The sequence below is a fragment of the Aquarana catesbeiana genome, linkage group LG01, assembly GCF_042186555.1.
Source record: "Aquarana catesbeiana isolate 2022-GZ linkage group LG01, ASM4218655v1, whole genome shotgun sequence".
NCBI classification, from domain to species: Eukaryota; Metazoa; Chordata; class Amphibia; order Anura; family Ranidae; genus Aquarana; species Aquarana catesbeiana.
In genome coordinates, this window is record NC_133324.1 from 135,040,338 (window position 1) to 135,064,771 (window position 24,434).

The 24,434-nt window shown below is 40.2% G+C and overlaps 1 protein-coding gene across 1 annotated transcript in view; it reads left to right on the top strand.

Moving 5' to 3' along the window:
* Window positions 1–24,434, top strand: part of CERT1 (ceramide transporter 1) — a 153,798-nt gene that overhangs the window by 110,683 nt on the left and 18,681 nt on the right. Inside the window, exons 9-14 of the mRNA XM_073624057.1 lie at window positions 124–207; window positions 3,654–3,746; window positions 11,227–11,322; window positions 14,661–14,793; window positions 14,876–14,946; window positions 15,030–15,158. Coding sequence (XP_073480158.1) covers window positions 124–207; window positions 3,654–3,746; window positions 11,227–11,322; window positions 14,661–14,793; window positions 14,876–14,946; window positions 15,030–15,158 — 606 coding nt within the window. The remainder of the gene's footprint in view (window positions 1–123; window positions 208–3,653; window positions 3,747–11,226; window positions 11,323–14,660; window positions 14,794–14,875; window positions 14,947–15,029; window positions 15,159–24,434) is intronic.

Below are 24,434 nucleotides of genomic sequence, written 5' to 3' on the forward strand. Positions count from 1 at the left end.
TTGGTGATCTGCTTTAGCAAGTGTTACACAGAAGAAAACTGCAATATCTGCAGGTGGAATAAGAGTTATACGTTCAATTTATGTGTTTAATACACAGAAATTAACCATGTCTTGCTTTGACAGGAGGGACCCAACAGTCTTATAAACGAGGAAGAGTTCTTTGATGCTGTTGAGGCTGCTTTGGACCGGCAAGACAAAATTGAGCAGGTAAAGAACTAAATTTGTCTTCCTTTTGGTGCAGAGTGAAGACTAATAAAGTGATAAAACAAATAAACTTGAAGTAAAAGCTAGAAACTAACTGCACTTTCACAGTACAGGAAAAGTGCAAAGTGTTTTTTATTTTATTTAATTGTTGGTAAAAGTGACCACGCTTTCATGTGCTGAAATGGTGGAAAGCAAGATGCTAGAGAGAATGTTCTGCGGGCTGATTGCCTGTCCTTTTTGATGCATGTAGACAAGTGGTCAGGAGCCATATATACAAGGTGTCATACATTATCTAATCTGAAGAGAGAACGCCGCTCGGGCAGGTCCGCTAATTACCCCATTGTTGCACTAATTAGGTGCTGGCCCAGCTCATAGCTGTCTTCACTGGAAAGAGAATTTGGTTGGTCCCCCGACTAAAATCACCTTTTTATTGCGAATCTTCAATAAAACCACAATGGTATATACACAGAGGGGAAACGGAACATCCTAAAGTGTTTCACGCTTATCCAGCACTTATTCATAGCTAAGTAAGTGAGAAATGTATTTACTGTTCTGCCTCCCTCTGTGGATTTGATTTTGTGGTTTTATTAAAGATTTGTAATAAAGTTGGTTCTATTTGTACGGACGACCAAATACTTTCTTTCCAGTACCATACATTACGTAAAGCTTCAAAAAAAGTAAAGTAGTTTTTAGGGTTGCACCGATACTAGTATTGATGCCGATACTGAGCGTTTGCATGAGTACTTGTGCAAATGCTCTGATGCCTAATCCGATACCTGGGTAGTAAGGGATGATCGGTGTGGTGGAAGTTAAAAGCACCAATCAACCTGTATAGATTTTAATAAAGCCTGAAAGCTCCTCCCTCCTTCTTTCTTCTTCTTCCAGCAGCTTTATTGAAATCTACACAGGGAGATAAGTACTTGTAACACTCCCCGCACCGATCATCCCTGTCTGTCCCCCGTGTCCTCCTGTGCTTTTCCTCTGCTCCCCCGCCTCCCCAGACCTGTCAGGATAGAGATCAGCGGAAAGATCTGGTAAATCTGTAATTTACTGGCTTTTCTGAATGCACAATCTGTTATCAGGGACTATCCATTCATAACTGAGAACAGTAAGCTGTGTTTACCCTGCTTTAGTTTATGAATGAGCAGGAGCCTTTGTCTCCTGTACATTCATCTTTAGTACAGCTAAGGCTGCAGAGAAAGGGACTGGGGAATCTCTGTCCTCGGTCTCTTGTCCTGTCTCAAAGGGGAGATGTCAGGGGTCTGTTTAGTTATCCTAGTAGTTTTATGTTTTTAAAACTACATTTTGCATACAAAAGACATGCCATTTGTCCGTTCAGCACAGCCAAATGTTCATCTTGGACACTATTGGCCATGGTTTTCATTTATAGTACATTAGTGTATATTGTGTCGTCATATCTATGCTATATGGCCAAGAGTGTTAGTACTACAGCATACAAAGATATTTCAGACAACTGCATCTCCATCCCTGTGGCAACAAATTGGGGCTAGCTAGCTTGTAAAGCATGACTTTGCCCCATGCGCTAAGCTGACTCATTAAAGACCTAGTTTAAGGAGTTTGCATGTGCCAGGAGGCTGCATTACCAGTGTTACTGTACTGCTTGCACATATGCAATAAGAAGCAACTATGTGATGTTAGAAGCCACAGCCAGCTCCAAAATGCAAGATGGCAGCGCCAGGGATCCACAGCACTGAGGAGAATTAATGGCAAACTGCTCCGCTGAATTTCATCTGCAGGAAACGATCATCCGATATCCTGGGAAGATCCGTACCAGACAGGGAGATCTGTTCCTTTGTAGTATTGTGCCGAGTATTGCAATTAAGCACTGGAAGCTTTTTGGATACAGCAAACGGCTTTACTTTTACTTTACCATAAAAGTAAAGCCGTTTGCTGTATCCAAGAAGCTTCCAGCGCTTAATTGCAATACTCGGCACAATACTACAAAGGTACGGATCTTCCCAGGATATCGGATGATCGTTTCCTGCAGATGAAATTCAGCGGAGCCATTGGTTCATTTACGCTTTACTGACCCCCTGTAATTAAGGGGTCCACCCGGTCTGGTAAGCGCATTCTTATGATTTTACTTACCACATCTGTTGCAATATGAAAAGTGATTGGCCTGTGTATACCAAGAGGAATTGAATTACAGTTCTGATCTTATGGACTTTCATATAATATACATTTATTAGTTCTGATCATATGGACTTTCATATAATTTATTTATGAGTTTCTTTTTGCGCTGCACTTATTTATTTTATGATTGTTAATGAGGTTGGTGAAATCCTTTAGCTTGCATCCGTCATTAGGTATAGTTTGCGCTGATTGTCCTTTGTTTTTTACTGAGGAGACTTGGCTGCAGGGGAGACATTGCCAGACTTCATAGGCTGGTAACTGGTTCTTTAGGCTTGATTCGCACTACTGCGATGCAATTTTGATGCGATTTTTTTTTTTTTTTTTTTTTTTTCCCAGTGCAATTATGTAGTGCGACTTTGGGGTTAGCATGTTCTATGAAGCCAAATTGCAATGAAATCTCAGCAGAGTCGCAGGGAACCTTTTCCAATAAACGCCCAGATGTAAACGGGCACCATTAATAATATTGTGATTTCCCTTGTCATGCAATTCTGTGTAACTGCTTATACAGGATTAGGTGGACTTTGGCTCCAATTTGTTGATTATATTTAAATCTGCTTCTTAGCTTCTTCTGATGAACTCCTTTTTTTGTTATTTTTATTCTGATCACATTGACTATGGGAAATTAAAGCAAATGAATGCCCTTAGGCACAGTTCACACTACTGCGACCTGAAACTCAAGCGACTTCTTGTGACTTTACCAAGCGGCTTCCTGAAGATTTGCTGGCGACTTAAGTACTACTTTGATGTGACTTGATGCAACTTTGAAGTGACTCTCAGGGAATGCCTGGATAGTAGTCCTGTAATGTCCGGTTCTAAGTCACATCAGTATAGATGAGGATCTGATTTGGAGGCGACTTCCAATAAAGTCTATAGGCACAAGTCTGATAGTCACCTTAAAGTAGTACAGGAACCTTTTCTAAAGTCAGAGCGACTTCAGTAGTGCTAATTAAGACAGCTCTCCCTGACTAACAATGGATTTCACATGTCATGGGACTTGGGGTCTCACAAGTCGGATCCCAAGTTGCGGCAGTGTGAACTGAGTCTTGCCCTCAGCTGCAAGTAGCCGGGGTGTGCAGTACACGGGTCCTGCTGCAGCACAGTCCAGAAAAAGTTTACTGACCGCTTTGGGTTAGCATATCTTTATATAATATGCATTCTACTATTAAATGCTAATTTGTATATTTAATTATTGCTTTGTCATGTGTATTTTTTTTTCCCTCATATGTATTTAAAAAAAAAATCCTTTACCAATATTTAATTTTTTAAATTTTTTTTTATTTTTTTCCCTCCTTCAGTCTCAGTCAGAGAAGAGTCGGACACATTTATCTTCCCCTATGCCAGCAAGTGACGCATTTACGGGGATGGGAAACCATCGATATGCCAGAACAGTGAGTCTGTTAATTTGTTTTACTATTAATATTTATCATATTTTATACTGCTGATAGTGTTACTAAGGATATACATCACCAGTGCTGTTTTCTTAGCAGCATTAATGATATGTAGTAACACTTGTTGTGTTAAGGGATCATTGCCTGGGCATGTAGGAATTACACTATAAAGAGCTATGAAGTGCTGAGACCTCCATATATTTCAGAGGTTATTAACAAATAGATTTTCAGTTTTGTGTAAGAAATCCACATACAATCAGTACACTGACTTTCTAATATGTTGTAAAAGTTCTCTGATACCTACTTATACTGCTATACTGCCAGCATAGTGCTGCTGCAGCGGCACTTTGCGGGCTGTTTTAACCCTCTTTTGGCCGCTAGCTGGGGGTTAAAACCGCCCTGCTAGCGGCCGAATAGCGCCGCTAAAACAACGCTAAAAATAGCGCTGTTTTACCGCCGATCAGGTCCGCCTGCCAGTTTTTCAGGCGGACCTGATCGGAGCCTCACTCCTGTGGAGTGGTGGATGTCAGCGGTGACGTGTCCGCTGACATCCGCAGCTATCCTATCCGATCGTGTCCGTGAAATCCAGATGGATGGTGACCCTATTTTCCATCCTTCTATTGGATGAAAACGGACAGGTGGTCTGTTTTCATCCAAACTCCCTGTAGAGGAGAGCAAAGCTCTGACAGGTCTGTCTCAGCACAGTGGACAAGCCCGTGTGAAAGGACCCTTGGAGTCACAGTATGGAGATGTGAATGCATACAGACTGACTTTTCTCCATACAGATTTTAAGGTCTGCTTTTAAGATTTACTTTCAAGGATGTATGTTTTGGAGGAACACATCCTACTCTTTAGGGAATAACAGTTAAGTCTAGTAAGATTGCCATTAACATGGTACTGGAATAAAGGTTTAATTGACCAATCAAAATATTGCTATAAACCAATCAGCCATGACACTACGACCACTAAGGGGTAAAGTGAATTATCATTGGCACTTGAAAGTGGGTAGAATAATATTGGGCAGAAAATGAACATGTTGCCTCTGAAGTTGATGTGTTGAAAGCAGAAAAAAATGACCAAGCTTAGGGATTTGAGCGAATTTGACAAGGGTCAAATTGTAATACCTAGATGTCTGGGTCAGAGCAACTCCAAAACTGCAGCTCTTGTGGGATGTTTCTGGTCTGCAGTGGTCCGTGTGATGGACATGGCATCAGACACTAGCCCCCTTAACTTGTGACCAATGGCTGATCAAACTCGAACCGCACTGTCACTGATGCACAATGACACACTCAGCCTCACCCTGCAGATTTTCCAGCTTGCGGGACCACAATATAAGTGCCAGCCAAATGAGCAATTGTAACTAGGTATTAACTATGCAGGTAACCCTCTATACCCCAAGTCAATCGTTGCCACCAGATCTTTTTATCCTAAAATATCAAACATTCACACTAACAATTAGTGATAACAAATATGACTTAATATAAATGTAACACACACTGTCACCACAGACTGGTATATCCAGAGATTTTCCATATAGTTCTCTTCAAAGAGACAGGGTTTCTCTAAATTCTGCATTAGTGCTTTAGAGACCATATTAATGATTTTGGAAATTAACGTTTGAAAATAAAGATGCAAACAAAATATTTAAAAAAAAAACAATCATAAAACCTAGAAATTAAAAGGGTTTAAAAATGAGTCTACAGTAAAACTTTCGATTGCAAGTAACCTGGTCTTCGAGTGTTTTTTGCAAGACGATCAAGATTTTTATTTATTTTTTAACATTTTAGCTGGATAAATGGGCGATGTCTTGCAATATGAGTAGCAACTATGTAGAAGCCTGCAGTCACACCGGGTACGATTTTAAAGTAGTACGATTTTAAAGCCCGACTTCAACCACTACTTAAAGCGGGGTTCCACCCAAATTTTGAATAATATCTGTATGTATTCTCTTCCTTGCCTAGATGCTGACATGCCGTTTAAAAAAAATTAAATCGCCGTAATTACCTTTTTATTTTTCTATTCTTCTTTGCACTTCCTGGTTCTCCTCCCGTGGGAGTAGGCGTGTTTCTAGCCTCTCCCAGACTCCTGGGAGCTAGTCTCAGGCTTCCCAGGATGCCACTGAGCATGTGCAGGAACGAGCGGTGAATGCTGGGAGCACAGCATTCACCACATCCAGGAAATAAATGCTTGTGGGCTTCAAATGCCCACAATGAAGATGGAAACCGCCTGCAGTGAATAATGTAAGTTATTCTTTCCGACGAAATCTGACACAGGTGGACATATTACACACAATATGTGAGTATGTAATGCTGAAAAGAAAAGTTTGTGAATGAACTAAAAAAAAAAAAAAAAAAAAAAAAGATAGGTGGACCACCGCTTTAAGCACTACTATGAGATTTGTAACAATTTGATGTGACTTCAGTGCTACTTCAGTAAGAGGAGCTGTCCATCTCACAGGGAGGAACAGTGATGTTTTGAACAAAAGTTTAACGAGCAAAGGGTTAATATTTGCTTTCAGGCTCAAGTTAGGCGCCTTTAGGTGTAGCAGTATGGTTACATTTAATGAAGGTATAACATTTAGGAACTCACATGGTTGATTAAAACAGGATCATCTATGTATGTAAGCATCCAGGGTAAAGCTGTCCACATAGTCTTTTATACTCTGTAGCTCCTGCTAGATTCTGCTTTTATGCATTCCCTATTTTTTTTTTTCTTTGTAGTTCTGAGTTTCCATTATTTTATGGGGAAATTTTGCTTTGATATAGATATGACTGCTTTGGATTTCAAGCATGTTTCCGGAACAAATTATGCTCAAAATCCAATGTTTTACTGTACTTTGGACTTTGCCAATCCTGCAGAACTGTACTATCAATGAGTAATATGAATCAGGGGCTCTCATAAGTCTTTGTTGATGTTCCTCCTTTGATGGTAGAAGGATAACTCTAGACTGCTGATGCAACTCCTCTTTTCTGATCCTTGAGGAGGGTACGGACAAAGATCTGACCATTGAGAAGGTCTGAGGAGTGGTCGATGGAATTGTCAGTGTTCATGAAATTACTGTTGAATACAAAGTATAATGTATATTAGATGGCTATTTCACATAGGAGAGGTGCTTGGGCTTAAAATGCTGCTAATTACCGAAAACGGGTAACTATTGTTCTAGTCATACTTGTTCTGGTTGTATGACTGTTAGCTCTGAAGTTATTAAATATATTCAAGTTTGGATTCTTGGCTAATGACAGCCAGCTGCAACTATTCGGCTGTTCTACCAGCTGAGCTATTCTGACCGGTGATAAATCTGTTACTATTAGCGCAGAAGGATGTCTGTTAAATTTCTAGTTACTCAAACCCAACCGCTGGAAAGTTTTTTTAAAATGGCCATGAGACTAAGATGTGTATTGTTAGATTCTGCTAATCCTATTGAACTGATAAGGGTTTGGAATACAACTAAAAGTTTAATTGTATAAGACTCCTTCCTAGGATTATGTAAACTGCTGTTGTGTCTTAGTGTTACAAAATGGCATGGCTGCCTTAGGAATTTTGAACACATGGCTGCCCTGTCTTTTCAACACTTTTGGGGTGCCCAGTTTACACCATAGTCAAGACCTATCAAGTAGATAAAATAAGGAAAACGGGCAACAGGGCAATGGGCAACTAAGGCTTATTGGTGTGCGTGGGGACCCAAGGCTGGCTCGTGTAGTCCAATCAAATAGAAGAGCTACTGTAGCTACAGAACGCGAACAATCTGCTACTGATGGCTTGGTGCCAGATATTACAGCATACCTTTTAGAGGTCTAGTGGTATCTATGCCACAATGGGTCAGGCCTGTTTTGATGGCAAAAAGTGGGACTTGCTCAGTATTGGGTGGGTGGCCATGATGTTATGGCTAATCGGTGTATGTGTCCAGCTGAGCTTTCTAGGCACAGTTTGTGACATGACCTTATGAAGATCCCACATAACCTGCTAGAGAGATTTCAATTCGGCAAATAAATACAAATCCGAATTCTCATCTTTCTTGTGCAGTGACTTACCATTCTCTTTTCTGCATTTTTGCTCATTTTCACTTGTGTTTTTTGTTTTGTTTTTTTTTGTCTTTTGCTGTCTGACAGTCCCACTGTTATTCCTCTCCAACTGATTTAATCAGTATTTCCAATGAACACAGATTTGAGTGCCAGGTACTGTGATATTGCACAATTGAGACCGTGTGCTTTCTGACTTTGTTCTTATTAGTCCTTTTTTTTTATAACCAGACGTACCTTTGTGTTTTTTTCTGAACGCTGTAAAATTAAATTGCATCTAAACTAAAATTACCGACTAACTGAAAGACTGTCTTGCTGTTCTAACAGTAACAAGTGTGTTTATTGTTCATGAGAGAATAAATGTTACTAAAATCATTATTTGCTTTGTTCACACTGGATATGCTCTGGTTTGTGTTATACACTTAATGTATACTTTGTTACAATTGTAGAGTTATGCTGGCCATACACTATGAAAAATCGCCCGAACCCATTTTCGAAAAACGAAAATTCGGCCATGAGGGCAAACTATAGTGCCATCATGTAATGACCGATCGTTCAGTGGACACGAATCCCCTTTTTTTTTTTTTTTTATTTATACATATGCCTAATGCAAACCGTTCGGGCGGCAAATACATTAAACTTTCAATATATCGTTTTGCAGAAAAATTTCCTAACCTGTCCTTGGTTTTTTTCGACTCAAATGTCCCAACTAATTTCGATTTTACCCATTAACTGGCCGAAAAACGAAGGAACTGGCAAAAATGACCGCATTTTGGCCTATTTTATTTATTTTTTCCTATTGTGTATGGCCAGCATTAGTGTAACTGCGGGTAGCAATATCATTGCAAGTTATGTCACTTCCTCTGCTCTTCAGTGCTGGAATGTGACCGGCTCTTTACTGCAAAGGGGGGTTGTCAACAAGAGACTGATGGGTGATCAGCAGGAAGAGCCGCTTTGCGGGAATGGTCATCACAACCAGAACTGGTAGGCATAGACACTGTAGGTATGTGGATTGAGTATCCCCTATACAAGCAATATGTTCAATTACAATTCTTATTGCTGCCTAGCATTTGTCTTTAATGTAAGAGGATGCAGAGAAGCAAAACAAAAATGTTTTTTTTTTTTTTTTCAATTAAAGGCTTTACTACAGAGCATTTAATGTGAATAGGCCAAGAGAAATTAGGTTTGACATAAACCACTAATCCTGGCTCCTGTTAGTCCTAAAAACGAATGTTCTGTAGTCACATCTTAACCATATGTGTTTGTTTCGTTGTTTGTTTTTTGTCTTTTAGGCCCCATGCACACGGATGTTTTTGGACGTTTTTACAGCTGCTGTTTTTGGCTTCAGACTAGGAGGAGTTTTTCAGCTGTAAAAACTCTCTAACGTAAAAAACGCAGATAAACACTCAAACGTGGGTCCACCACGTTTGATCCATTGAAAAAAAAAAAAAAGCTAAAAATGCTGAAAAACCCTTTTGCGCTGACTTTGAAAAACTCACTGCAAAGCTGCTGGTGTTTTCATAACGTTATTTTAATGTCCAGTGTGCATGAGGCCTTAAAGTCTAACGCCAAACAAGACTATTGTTTTATTTGGATCGGGAGAGGAAGGTTTATAGTCCAGGTTTTTACTGCCTTTTTCCCCCTTCACAGTAAAAGAGTCTGAGGGTCAGGAAATGACAGGGAACCTCCTAACTGTCCAAAAACCTTTTTTATAGGATTAAAACGGTGGTATGACTTTATGGATATAGAGGATCTCAAATAAGGCTGATGATGTTTCCAAAGGACTACATATTATATTCAACATATGTAATGACATAAACACATTTGCATGTTACTGTAATTGAAAAATACATTATAACCTGCTAAGAAATGAATTGCCAACAGATCATACATTATTTACATATGTTTGTAAGGTTTTGCATTACAGTAGAATCTAAGGATGTGAACATTTTGCAATTTAGTCCACAGAGGGATTATACCAGTCCATGCAGGGGTAGTTATATTGTGTGTGTGTGTGTGTGTGTGTGTGTGTGTTTTTTTTTTTTTTTCTCTCTATGTAAGGTGACTATTATTAGTTTTCAGACTAATAATCCCAACTACCATTTCCCAAGATAAACAGTTGCACTATATAGTTGCAGGAATAGGGACATTCGGCTAAGCTGAAAATTCTTGTTCATGACAGCAACACATGATGGGGCAGATTAGCAGTGTATGGGTGTCAGACCACAAAGCATACTTGCTCACACCACCACTAACTCCACAACAGCCATCGTTGCCTTTCCAGGCAGAGTGTAAAGAGTATCCTTAGGCCCCTTTCACACAGGCGCTTCTGTGGGGTGAAGACGGGCACACCGCCTGTCTGTTTTCATCCCATCATATCGCCAGACGAATGGAAAATAAGACCACCGTCCTTCTTCTGGATTTTGCAGACAGAACATGATAGCTGTGGATATCAGCGGACATGTTTAATTTTTACAAAATCTTATTTTATATATATATATATATATATATATATATATATATATATATATATATATATATATATATATTATCCAGCCACTTTGCCCAAGCTTTATCAAACTTACCGTGGCAGCCCCTATTCTTGTAGGTATCTCTATACAATGGGAGATTATTATTTACCAGTTTCCAGTATAAGGGCATAGGAGAAGGTTTCTCCAATACAAAGCAATCGCTTTTCTTGCATAAAATAACGTAACATTGGCAAAAACTCGCTCTGGGATTATGTCCACATCTAAGGTCAGCGGACATGTTACCGTTGACATCCGCCGCTCTATAGGGGAGACTGGAGGGTCCAATTAGGTCCGCCTGAAAAACTGACAGGCGGACCTGATCGGACAGCCCGTGTGAAAGGGCCCTAAGGGAAAAGGCATTGACAGCGATGGAGAAGTTCTGCGGCTGGCTGGATGTGAGGTGTCAGGCTTGTGAGAGCAGCAGCCACAGATGGTAGAAGACATTGCTCATAAGTTCTATCTGGAGCAGGAGATGAGCCTGCACTGCACAGGCCACTTGCCCCAGATCTTGGAGCTTTAGTAGTTGATGAACAGGAAGAGGTGGGGGGTTAGTAATGACCCAAGAATACAGTTGCAGAAACAGGAATGAGTGGCCTTGGTTCCAGGTAGGAATGTTTAAAGATGTTGGTGCTACAACAGGTCAGGTAGGTGGGCAACATGAAAACGACTGAAGAGCCGACCACCAGGTTTGGTGTCAGGGTGTTAGACTCCCTGTAATGTTTTTATTTTTGTGTTTTTGTTTGCCTTTCTGTTTTAGGGACCCTTATTTTCTCCTCATCTTCTTATACTGTTGTCCCTAGGGATAAAATGTTAGCGGAGATTACTTCAGCGAGTCACAAAGAAATTACCTGATCGTAGTTCAGTACTTGCCGCCCCCAATTTAAATAAATTTGTCCTTGTATCTTAATGCCTCTTAAATGTATTTTGCAGGTGGAAGAGATGGTACAAAACCACCTAACATATTCACTACAAGATGTGGGTGGAGATGCCAACTGGCAGCTTGTTGTAGAAGAAGGAGAAATGAAGGTAATACATTCCTTTTACACAGTGGTTTTAAAAATATTCCTGCTGAGCTCTGCCCTTTACAATACCTGCGCCCGAAGCTGATTTGAAGAATCGGCTCAGGTGGGGACATCACTTGATCCTGGGACAGGTAAGTGTCCTTATATTAAGTCAGCAGCTACAGTATTTGTAGCTGCTGACTTTAATTTTTTGGGGGGAGCCTGGGGTTCCTCTCAAGCTGATAAAACACATTCTAATTGTCGTGTGGTTTTTTTTTTTTTTTTTTTTTTTTTTTTTTTTTAACACTCATGGCTTTGGGCCACTCCAAAAAGTGCATTTTCTTTTTCTGAAATAAGTCTGTAGAGGATTGAAAGCAAAAGCTTAGGGTCATTATTCTGCTGCACCTCCCAACTTCCAATAAGCTCATTGTTTACTATTGTGATGCTGTGATTGGCCCACAGCCATCACATGGTACAGGATGTTGTGAATGGCACAGATATCCTGTGCTCACTGGTGGCCGATCACAACTGTAAACAATATTATGAATGACTTCTATTCAGGATTATTGCTTACTGTGACATGTGATTGTACAGCGATCATGTGGTATCTGGGCCACTCACAGCAACCAGATACTGAGCATCACAATCCTCTGTGTCCGGTGACAGTGGTTGCAGAGCGCCGAGCTGTATGCCCCAGAGGAGGTGTGCATGATCAGTGCGATGTATGGGTGAGTCGTGGTGCCTAGGTGAGCCGCCCGCCAGCAGTAAATGTCGGAAAGTGGTTAATTGGACTCCAGGTGTGCAAACTACTGACTCCAGTTAATATAATTTGGAATAGACTAATGGTTACATTTCAGTCAATTGCTATGACATGGATAAGCTTCAGATCACATTTTATGGCAAATTACTGCATAAAAAAAGTTAGTTCTGAGGAGTTGACATTTTTTTTTTCTTACCATTGTGTGTATTTTTATTTGGAATTTAACAATTTCAAGTCCAGTGAATAGCCTGAAATGGTTTTACAAATTTACAAAGGTAAATGGTAATCTGCAAGAGGTGAAAAAAAAAAGAAAAAGTTCAGAGTAATAAAATCTGAAAAATTATGTACGTTTCAGAGTTATACAAATAGGCCCATTTCAGGGAAGAAGTAATGGGTTTAATAACTCAGGAGTACTGCAGCAATGTAAGTTAATTAGGCCTTGAAAGTTTTTATGCTAACAACTCCTACAGGTGTCAAAAAATTTTTTGATTACTTACAAGCTCTCTGTATAAAAGCAGTGATGAAGCAGACTGGGTTACTAAACCCCTCTTAAGCAATATTTGGACAGTGTTGTACTGCAGGAAGTAGTATATTGCTCTCAAAATGGTGAGAAAAAGGAAATTAACAAAGCAAGACCAACAGACCATTATAACCCTTAAAAGTGTAGGTCTTTCCATTTAGAGACCTTACAAAGAAAGCCAAGGTGTTTGTGTGTACGAGGCACTTGGAAACTGGGGGAAACTCTTGACAGGAGGTAATCTGGCCGACTGAAAGCCACAACCAAATCGGACAAGCTTCTGAGAGTTAACTGCTTGCGTGACAGGCAGTGCACAGGACAACAGATTCTAGCACAGCTTAAAGTGGAGCTCCAGTCTCCCCTTAAATAAGTCAGCAGTTTTTAAATACTGTAGCTGCTGACTATTATTGTAAGGACACTTACCTGTCCAGGGATCCATCGAAATCCTCACCCTAGCCATCTTGGGTAAGGGAAACCAGCAGTGAAGCCTTCCGGCTTCACATCCAGTTTCCTAGTGCACGTGCGCGAGCCATGCTTTGTGAATAGCACCACAGTCTTCTGGGACAGGTTTATTTCCAGTGTAGAAAGATTGTGTCCAATTTGTTCTATGCTTTATTTTCAGAGTACATTGACAGGTTAAACTGCGTAAATTTCTATAAAAACTGTACAAATGGCTGTTCTAAAACTTGACCAGTAGTGTGTAAATCTTATCTGTCTTTCGAAAACTTTTGATATACTCTGTCTGAGGCAGAAAAATACCAGGTGATCCTGCTCCCTGCCTGATGAGTGTTCTCTCTTAGCACAATACCCAGCTATCTATCAACTACAGCATTCCTTCCCCTATGGTATTGAGAAGAGTTGATGGGACATATTCTGTAGTCCTGTCCTAGAGCAACAACACTACTCCTATATAGGTTAGTTGGTGTGCATTGACAGGAACAGGAAGTGTTACTGGAAGTAGCACTAGATTAAAATAAAGGGTTTAAAAAGAAAAGCCTGAAAAAAAAAACAAAAAACGAAATGCAGTTATCACAACGAATGCCTGGTAAGCTGCAATATTTCTAACTTTGGTTCTTTGGTCTAAATGCAACATTGACAACCAACTCAATGAACAGCTCACTGACACTTGTTACTGACATAAAGATTAAAGTAAATTCCTATAGGTTCTGACATTGGGAGGCAGAATGTTTAACCACCTCAATACAGGGCACTTTCACCCCCTTCCTGCCCAGGCCATTTTTCAGCTTTCAGCGCTGTCGCACTTTAAATGACAATTGCGCATGCAACGCTGTACCCAAATTAATTTTTTTCTTTTTCTTCGTACAAATGGCTTTCTTTTGGTGGTATTTAATCACTGCTGGGATTTTTATTTTTTACAAAAGACCAAAAATCTGGGAAAAAAAAAAAAAAATTCTTAGTTTGTCAGTAAATTTTGTAAAGAAGTCATTTTTCCCCGCTGATGAGCAGGCACTGATGGGCTGCGCTGCTGGGGCTTTCCTGTTATCAGGGCACTGATCAGCCTGGATATCTGCTCAGGTATCCCCTGCGAGCAGATGCGGCTGATTGGCACTCCTCACCATATATATATATATATATATATATATATATATATATATATATATATATATATATATATATATATATATATATATATATATATATATATATATATATATATTTATATTCTCCCCCCCCCCCCCCCCTCAATACAATTGTTGGAGAGATCCTGTGCCTACTGTTGGTACTTGAGCTTTTTTATGCTTAAGTATTAGGAGCAAATATACTTATTAATCCAATTTTTTTTTTAAAAGTCATTGTTTTACAGTAACTCTGAAGGGAGATTGTGTTCCAGGGGAGAAAAAGCTTTGTGTTACATAATTGGATTAAAATAAGATATCTGTAAATGCATATAGCTAACTATAGAAGGATGCTTTGTTAGGTTGTTTCATTTCCTTAGCTTTGTTCATTGTGTCACTGACCTGCTTGTCATGGACATTCTCTAGTATTGAAATCTGTAACAGTAAAAATAGCCTGATCTGAAGCCTTTTTTCTTACATTTTTATAATATAAATCAACTTGGCCATAGGTTTATAGAAGAGAAGTGGAAGAGAATGGCATAGTACTTGACCCATTAAAGGCCACCCATTCTGTGAAAGGCGTTACGGGGCACGAAGTCTGCCAACACTTCTGGAATGTTGAAGTGCGCAATGACTGGGAAAGTAAGCAGCAGTTTTCTTTGAGGTCCCCCCCCCCCTAATTTTTTTTAATGCAAATATTCACATTGTTTTTATTTTTCAACAGCTACTATTGAAAACTTCCATGTGGTTGAGAAATTATCTCCTAACTCTCTCATCGTCTATCAGGCGCACAAGGTATGATTATAGCATTGTACACGTCGTCTGCTCTCTAATGCCTACTTACGTTTGTCCCAATTAATCACTGCTTGTGATTGCAGAGGGTGTGGCCAGCTTCTCAGCGGGATGTCTTGTATTTATCTGCTATCAGAATGATTCCAGCTGCTAGTGAGAATGAAACAGATACTTGGATTGTGTGCAATTTCTCTGTAGACCATGACAGTGCTCCGGTGAGTATACTGGTTGTGAGTATACTGGTTGTGAGTATACTGGTTGTGAGTATACTGGTGGCTAAGCAGACGTCTATAGGGAGGTCGTCTTCTTCCCTTTTTATTTATTTTATTTTCTCTTCCATAGTGGATCTAGGATCCAACTTTATTAAAACACACAAAACCACACAAGCGCAAAGGATCTCTTACATATTCAGACAATGACAAGTACCATTAAAGTGCATCTAAAGCCAAAACATTTTTTATAATGGTTTTACATTGAGTAGGGAATAGTTCAGGCTGAACTCCAGGCAGATATAAAAGATGTTACTTGCATTTAAAAAAATACATTAAGTGGTTGCACAGATAAATGCAGCTCTGTAAGTACATTACTGTGACCTGTTACATACAGTTGGGTCCATATATATTTGGACAAAAACACAATTTTCATACTATTGGCTCTGTATGGCACCAGAATAAAGTGTAAAACGAGACCATCCAAATGATATTGAAGTACATATTTTCAGCTTTAATTCAAGGGGTTGAACATAAATATTAAGTACAAATGTTTCGGGAACTGCAACCATTTTTATACAGTCCCCCCACTTTCTGGGGCTAAAATGTAATTAGACAAATTAATATAATCAAATAAAATGTTCATTTTAAATATTTTGTTGAGAATCCTTTACTGGCAATGACTGCCTGAAGTCTGGAACCCATGGACATTACCAAAGACTGTGTTTCCTCCTTTCTGATGCTTTGCTAAGGCTCTAACTGCAGCAGTCTTCAGTTGTTCTTTGTGGGTCTTTCTGCCTTTAGTTTTGCCTTCAGCAAGTGAAATGCATGCTCAATTGGGTTGAGATCAGGTGATTGACTTGGCCATTGCAGAATATTCCACTTTTCCTTCTAAAGCTCCTGGGTTGCTTTTGTAATGTGTTTTTTTTGGATCATTGTTCATCTTTACTGTGAAGCGCCGTCCAATCAACTTTGCTGCATTTGGCTGAATCTGGGCTGACAGTATATCTCTAAACACTGCAGAATTCATCCAGCTGCTTCTTTCTTCTGTCACATCATCAATGAACACCAATGACCCAGTGCCACTGGAAGCCATGCATGCCCATGCCTTCACCATGTCTTACAGATGACGTTGTGTTCTTTGGATCATGAGCTGTTCCAAGCCGCCTCCACGCTCCCCCCCCAACCGTCATTCTGGTACAGATTAATCTTAGTTTCATCTGTCCAAAGAATGCTTTTACAGAACGAGTCTCTTTTTTTAGATGTTTTGACAGTCTAATCTGGCTTCTCTATTCTATATTCTATTCTATTTTCTATTCAGGCTTATGAATGGTTTGCACCTTGTGGTGAACCCTCTGTATTTGCTCTCATGAAGTCTTCTCTTGCTTCTAGACTTTGACAATGATACGCCCACCTCCTGGAGAGTGTCTTTCACTTGTCTGGATGTTGTGAATGGGTTTTTCTTTACCATAGAGAGGATCCTGAGATCATCCACCACTGTTGTGTTCTGTGGACATCCAGGCCTTTTTATATTGCTGAGCTCACTAGTGCTTTCTTTCCTCAAAATGTTCCAAATAGTTTATTTGGCCACTCCTAATGTTGCTGCTATCCCTCTGATGGATTTGTTTAGTTTTTGAAGCCTTACAATGGCCTGTTTCACTTGCAAGGACAGCTCCTTTGAATGCATGATGTACAGTCAGGTCCATAAATATTGGGACATCGACACAATTCTAATCTTTTTGGCTCTATACACCACCGCAATGGATTTGAAATGAAACAAACAAGATGTGCTTTGACTGCAGACTTTCATCTTTAATTTGAGGGTATTTACATCCAAATCAGGCGAACGGTGTAGGAATTACAAGAGTTTGTATGTGTGCCTCCCACTTTTTAAGATACCAAAAGTAATGGGACAATTGGCTGCTCAGCTGTTCCATGTCCAGGTGTGGTGTTCCCTCATTATCCCATTTACAAAAAGCAGATAGAAGGACCAGAGTTAATTTCAAGTGTGCTATTTGCATTTGGAATCTGTTGCTGTCAACTCTCAATATGAGATCCAAAGAGCTATCACTATCAGTGAAGCAAGCCATCATTAGGCTGAAAAAACAAAACAAACCCATCAGAGAGATAGCAAAACCATTAGGTGTGGCCAAATCAACTGTTTGGAACATCCTTAAAAAGAAAGAACGCACCGGTGAGCTCAGCAACACCAATAGACCTGGAAGACCACGGAAAACTGTGGTGGATGACTGTAGAATTCTTTCCCTGGTGAAGAAAACACCCTTCACAACAGTTGGCCAGATCAAGAACACTCTCCAGGAGGTAGGTGTATGTGTGTCAAAGTCAACAATCAAGAGAAGAATTCACCAGAGTGAATACAGAGGGTTCACCACAAGATGTAAACCATTGGTGAGCCTCAAAAACAGGAAGGCCAGATTAGAGTTTGCCAAACATCTAAAAAAGCCTTCACTGTTCTGGAACAACATCCTATGGACAGATGAGGCCAAGATCAACTTGTACCAGAGTGATGAGAAGAGTATGGAGAAGGAAAGAAACTGCTCATGATGCAAAGCATACCACCTCATCAGTGAAGCATGGTGGTGGTAGTGTCATGGCGTGGGCATGTATGGCTGCCAGTGGAACTGGTTCTCTTGTATTTATTGATTATGTGACTGCTGACAAAAGCAGCAGGATGAATTCTGAAGTGTTTCGGGCAATATCTGCTCATATTCAGCAAAATGCTTCAGAACTCATTGGATGGCACTTCACAGTGCAGATGGACAATGACCCGAAGCATACTGCGAAAGCAACCAAAGAGTTTAAGGGAAAGAAGTGGAATGTTATGCAATGGCCAAGTCAATCACCTGACCTAAATCCGATTGAGCATGCATTTCACTTGCTGAAGACAAAACTGAAGGGAAAATACCCCAAGAACAAGCAGGAACTGAAGACAGTTGCAGTAGAGGCCTGGCAGAGCATCACCAGTGCTGAAACCCTGCGTCTGGTGATGTCTGTGCATTCCAGACCAGGCTGTAATTGACTGCAAAGGATTTGCAACCAAGTATTAAAAAGTGAGTTTGATGGATGATTGTTAATCTGTCCCATTTACTTTTGGTCCCTTAAAAAGTGGGAGGCACATAAATGAACTGTTGTAATTCCTACACCGTTCACCTGATTTGGATGTAAATACCCTCAAATTAAAGCTGAAAGTCTGCAGTTAAAGCACATCTTCTTTCATTTCAAATCCATTGTGGTGTATAGAGCCAAAAAGATTAGGATTGTGTCGATGTCCCAATATTTATGGACCTGACTGTAGGTTCACAGCAGTAGATTACAAATGCAAATACCACGCTTAGAATCAACTCCAGACCTGTTACCTGCTTCATTGATGAAGAAATAATGGAGTAGCCCATACCTGGCCATGAAACCGCTTTTGATTCAATTGTCCAATTACTTTTAGTCCCTTGAAAAAAGGGGGGGGTCACTATTCTTAGCTGTAATTCCTTAACCCTCCCTCTGATTTGGATGTACTTGCCCTCAGATTAAACCTAAGTGTGCACCTTCAGCCCGTATCCATTATATAACTATAAGTTGAATGTGTTTTGGGAAATGTCTGAAAAAATGTCTAAAATTGTGCCTGTGTCCAAATATATTTGGACCTATCTGTAGCTTTCAGTGCCACTCAATTAGAGGTGACCATATATCCCTGTATCCCAGAGCATGGGGTCCTGGCTTATCCCAATACCAATCCAGAGGGCTAGTAAATGTAAAGAAAAAAGGATCGCTTTGGCTAAAGAAGGCCATGGACGAGTTGAAAACCAAATGAAAATTCTTGGTCCGTATCACTAGTGTGGCAGCTGCGACACACAATTTTCGTGTCGCAATCAAAAGTACGTGATCCAGCATGCTGGATTTTGTTTTGAAAAATGAAACCAATGATGGTACAATCGTTTATCACTTTTTTGTTTTTCCATCGACGGAACGTTTAGTTTTCGACTTGCCTATGGCCTGCATAACTCCCAGTGGGAAGGGCCAAATGCATAAAGGTGTGTGGTGTGCTGGAGACATGTAGGCTGAAGCAGCTCCTTATTGATTGATCACCTGGGCTGGTTGGGAGTAGCGGGGATCCTTTTCTCTTTACATTTACTATCCCTGTGCAAGTAAATTAGTTTGGCTTGGTATGAGCCGCTTGTGTTCCTTTTATAGCCGAGCACAAAGAGGGGAATGGAGAAGCAGCGGGATTTGCATGCAAGCTGTCAGCGTCTCCCTTTTACAGTCCAGTTACAGGATGGGGAGAAGACCTGTAATTTGATAAACTGCAACAAAAAATGAAGTGCCGTGCCCTCCACTCTTTGGGAGGGATGGGAGAATTACTACCACTTCTGTTCCATAGACGCAACCGGAAGGTAGAGAATCTCTACAAAATAAGAATCTCCTTATCAGAACAAGTGACCCCATTGGAAGGTTTCCTTTCTTTTCCTACTCCGGTGACAACTCTATCGTTTTGATTTTCCCCTATTTTTAGTTCTAGTAAAAGTGGTCAACAGGCTATATAGAGTGAATTAAAGCGTTTGCTACCCCAGCATTTCATATTCCTGATATGTTCCTGCTGTACCATGTACTTGTATGAGAAAGTATCCTGTTCTTTGTATTGCTTCCTTTATGTGAAATCCTGCAAGTTCCTCTACTTTCCTATTAAAAGCTGACCAGACTAAGCAGAAGAGCACAGCATGGTCAGTGCTCTAGGTGTGCCTGCTCTCCTCCAGTGATCAGACTTTTCCTGACATGCTTCCCCTGCACAACCATTCACTGAGAAACTGTGTACTGTTGCTTCTCCTCCCCCCAGCTCTTATGCAGCTGAGAACAAAGGGAGCAGAAGAGAATGTAATTACTTATAAAAAGGCGGAAAAAAAGTATGTATGTATGTTGGTGTTTATATATACAAATGTTTTGCATTTTTATTTCACTTTTAAACTAAATGGGCTGTTTTACAAGGTGATCGTTTTACAATCACTTTAATCCCATCAGTGACCTAGATAACGGTAAAAAACTGACAGATGTTCTTCACCTTCCCCACCATCAAGCCAAAGCTTGAAGTGGTTGAAAATCCTTACATGTATTCCAGTGAAGTCTCAGGTGATAGAGCTGAAACAAAAAACCCTACATAAATTGTACCTGTGTATCTGCAGCCCTCTGTCCTAAAACACATTTTACACCACATCACTCTGCAAAGCAAGAGGTGGGGATCTGAAGTCTGATATGGCAGCTCTTAGTGAGGAGAGCTCTAGTCCCTGATTAGAGGTAAGGGACACACCCAACTCACAGTAAATGGGAATGTTTTGGATTCAGAATAAAAGTTCTGAAATTATTATATCTACCCCTTTATAAAATTAAAGCATGCATGCCATTAAGAAGTAATCACGCTCTGACACTTAGTTCAGAATGAAGAACTTCTAATAATCTTTATTTCCGCTTTCCACATTTTTATACATTTTTGCCAGATAAAAACAAAACACTTGTAAAACACATTATTGTGACATTGTCTGAGTTTTTTAGCAGTTTCAGCAAATTTAGCAATAATTTCAACAAACTTAACAATTAATCAAAGCTATTATATGTTGACGTCATGTCTGGTCTTGGTACGACTTCTGGGAGATGGATGGGGAAGCAACAGGAAGCTGCAGTCTATTGATAACTCAATGCGGTCTGGCTCCAGACAGAAAAAGTGAAAGTAGAAAAATATCTGGAAAGTCTTAAGGCTCTTTAACATTTCAAAACTTCTGATACAGATATAAAGAGTTTGAAATAGACATTTTAATATACCTCACCTGGTATCATTATTATTCACATCCATTACAGTTCCCTCCTTGAAAATGTCTATTTAAAAATCTGTCCCTCACACTGGAAAAACCTACCCCTGGCCCGTTCCCCTTGCAACTTTTTTCAACTGTATATAGAGGAAAGCAATGACTAATTCATTACCCTACTCAATACAGCTGGGAGGGGCAATCAGGTGCTGTCTGTCCCTGTAACCTTATGGTGTTGCACCCTGAGGGGAGGTGACTGTAACGGAGTTCATTTCATAATTTTCATCTGGTATTTCCTGATTCACAAAAGCGAAAGAACATTGGTTAATAACTTCCCCTACACACTTTTTAAAATGTCAGAATACAGCAAACTTCCCCTACACACTTTTTAAAATGTCAGAATACAGCAAACTTCCCCTACACACTTTTTAAAACAGGGGAGAATACAGCAAACAGTCAAGGTCACCAAGATTATTAGGATGGTTATTCCTATCTGTGTTAGTAATCCCTGCCACCCTCCCTAACCCAGGTGAAGTATTGATCCCAAGGGTTGGTGAGCCCTGAATTCTTTTTTTAATTCTTTGGACAAATCCTCAAGTTTCCTGATGGCCAAAGTCACCTTTACCGTTTGGGCCAGTGTTGTCTGGGATGTAGGTACAACATGTACCTGTTTTACGCACCATCTTACACACACCCCCCTTTTCAGCTAGGACCGTATCTAAGTCCTTGCGGTTTTGGAAAGCCATGTGACGCGGCTTCTATTTGTTCGACTAAACCTTGGGGTGCATCTCTGGTGTAATTGACAAACCTTTGTTGGTTATACAGTGTCAGGTATGATATTCCTGCGCTACCATGGAATAATAGGAGAGGTGAGGGGGGAAAGCAGCTTGCACCGAAAGGGGTCTAACCTGGCCCTTAATAATAACATAAAATCACAAGTGGGGGATGGTGCTGCGCTAATCCTAGTGTAAAGGTGTCCTAATTATAAAGTGTTAGTGACTGGTTTGCAAATTGCCTATGCTTAGTAGACTAGTGATGATAAACAGATATTACTGGTATACCGTGCTATGCTAATTCAGAAGAAACACAATAAAGTGCAGATGAAAACTACACATAAATAAATAATAGTCACATATGTGTATAAATTATGCGGTATAATTATTTCCCCCGTAGTGCAAAAAAAACAAGAGAATGTTTGAAGCATAAAACACATGAAAACAAAATCAACCGCACAACCCACAATTATGCGGTATAGAAACTTCACCTGTAGTGCAAAAAATCAAATAAAAATAGGTGTGAAGCATAAAACACATTAGAACAAAATCAACCGCACAACGGTGCAAGGTTACAATGGATGTCCGGAGAGATCAAATGTAATAAAGTGTCCAGTGTCAACAATAGGTGCTCACATTATTGTAAAGACAATATTCAAATACAAGGAAAAAGTGACTTGTGCAGCAGCAAACAGTTCAAATCCTTCTTCAAACGTGCCAAATAGTGAAATAATGAAGGCAGCAGCTAGATTCTAGCATCGCTTTACTGGAATAAGTGAAGAATGTGAAGTGTAAAAACCAATCCTCTTCATGCAGCAATCCTACACTGGAAGGTAATGGCCCCTTACCTCACTACACTGAGGTTACAGCATGAATCAATCTGCGCTTGTGATGTCTCCTGTGGGGGTCAGTCTTGGGTCCCAGGCTGTCATTCAGTATACCTCAGAACATACAGGGGGCATAGCAACCAAAGGAGAGACAAGGGTGCCACATAATGTAGTATTTTTAAAAGGTATAAGGCTTTTATTCATAGATAACATCAGGGTACTCATAGTAATACAACAGAGGATGAATTGTATCCAAACGAGCGGCGAGCTCGTGCACTACTACAGTGGGGGGTGCCTGTCAGGCGTTGATTGATTCATGCTGTAACCTCAGTGTAGTGAGGTAAGGGGCCATTACCTTCCAGTGTAGGATTGCTGCATGAAGAGGATTGGTTTTTACACTTCACATTCTTCACTTATTCCAGTAAAGCGATGCTAGAATCTAGCTGCTGCCTTCATTATTTCACTATTTGGCACGTTTGAAGAAGGATTTGAACTGTTTGCTGCTGCACAAGTCACTTTTTCCTTGTATTTGAATATTGTTTGTTTTTACAATAATGTGTGCACCTATTGTTGACACTGGACACTTTATTACATTTGTTACTCACATTGGGATCTCTCCGGACATCCATTGTAACCTTGCACCGTTGTGCGGTTGATTTTGTTCTTATGTGTTTTATGCTTCACACCTATTTTTATTTGATTTTTTGCACTACAGGTGACGTTTCTATACCGCATAATTGTGGGTTGTGCGGTTGATTTTGTTTTCATGTGTTTTATGCTTCAAACATTCTTATTGTTTTTTTTTTTTGCGCTACAGGTGAAGTATTTATACCGCATAATTTATACACATATGTGACTATTATTTATTTATGTGTAGTTTTCAGCTGCACTTTATTGTGTTTTTTCTGAATTAGCACAGCACGGCATACCAGTAATATCTGTTTATTATCACTAGTCTACTAAGCATAGGCGATTTGCAACCCAGTCACTAACACTTTATAATTATGACACCTTTGCACTAGGATTAGCGCAGCACCATCTCCACTTGTGATTTTTTGTTGGTTATAGTAGATGTAATTTATCCAGTCTACATTTTTATTTACAGTGATGATGGGGATCAAAGATTCAAATCCTGCTGCTACTTGGTCTCTTGCTTTGAACTCAACTGGGACCCCTCTAGGGACCCCTATGTTGTCTATATATACATGAGGGTCAAAACTTCCTGCTGGGGCTCTCCTACACCTCCTGTTAAGCCTGGGTATGTCTAAGTCTGGTTCTATTTGTGGAGTGGTTTCTTAACAAATGTGTAGAGGCATTATGGCCTTGGCCAGTGCGCATTCTCCTGTCCACTACTGTCAATCTGCTTCTAACTTTCATGTCCCAGCAAATCTAGTATATGTCTCCCAAGGACTGGACTTGATTTTGTACTAGACCTACGGAGGCCTCACTATAAGATCCACAGTAACCCCTAGTGAAATTCCCAAAGGGTTTCCCCATTCCTTGATACTGTCCATGGCATGTGTAATTGCCAGGGTATATAGTGATACCTTCTCCTGGCTTGGGAGTTTTGGTGACTATGGGATATTCCTCCTTCCAATGTTCACTCAGGGAGTGGTGTGGTTAGTGGTTGTGTTGGTAAACAGGCTAAGGAAACATGTCTCATGTCCGGGGGGTATGTTTAGCGGTACTGTTCCCAGATGAGGCCTAGCCCCTCCACATACATAACAATTGGTCTTGTTATGTTTCTCTGCATGGTACCTCATACTTTCCAGCCACAAGTTGATGTCTGAGAACCCAGTTTCTACGGCCATCGTGTTCTTAAAGGTAGGGTCTGCTATGGCCACCATGTCCCCTAACTTCTGTATATGGGGCCTC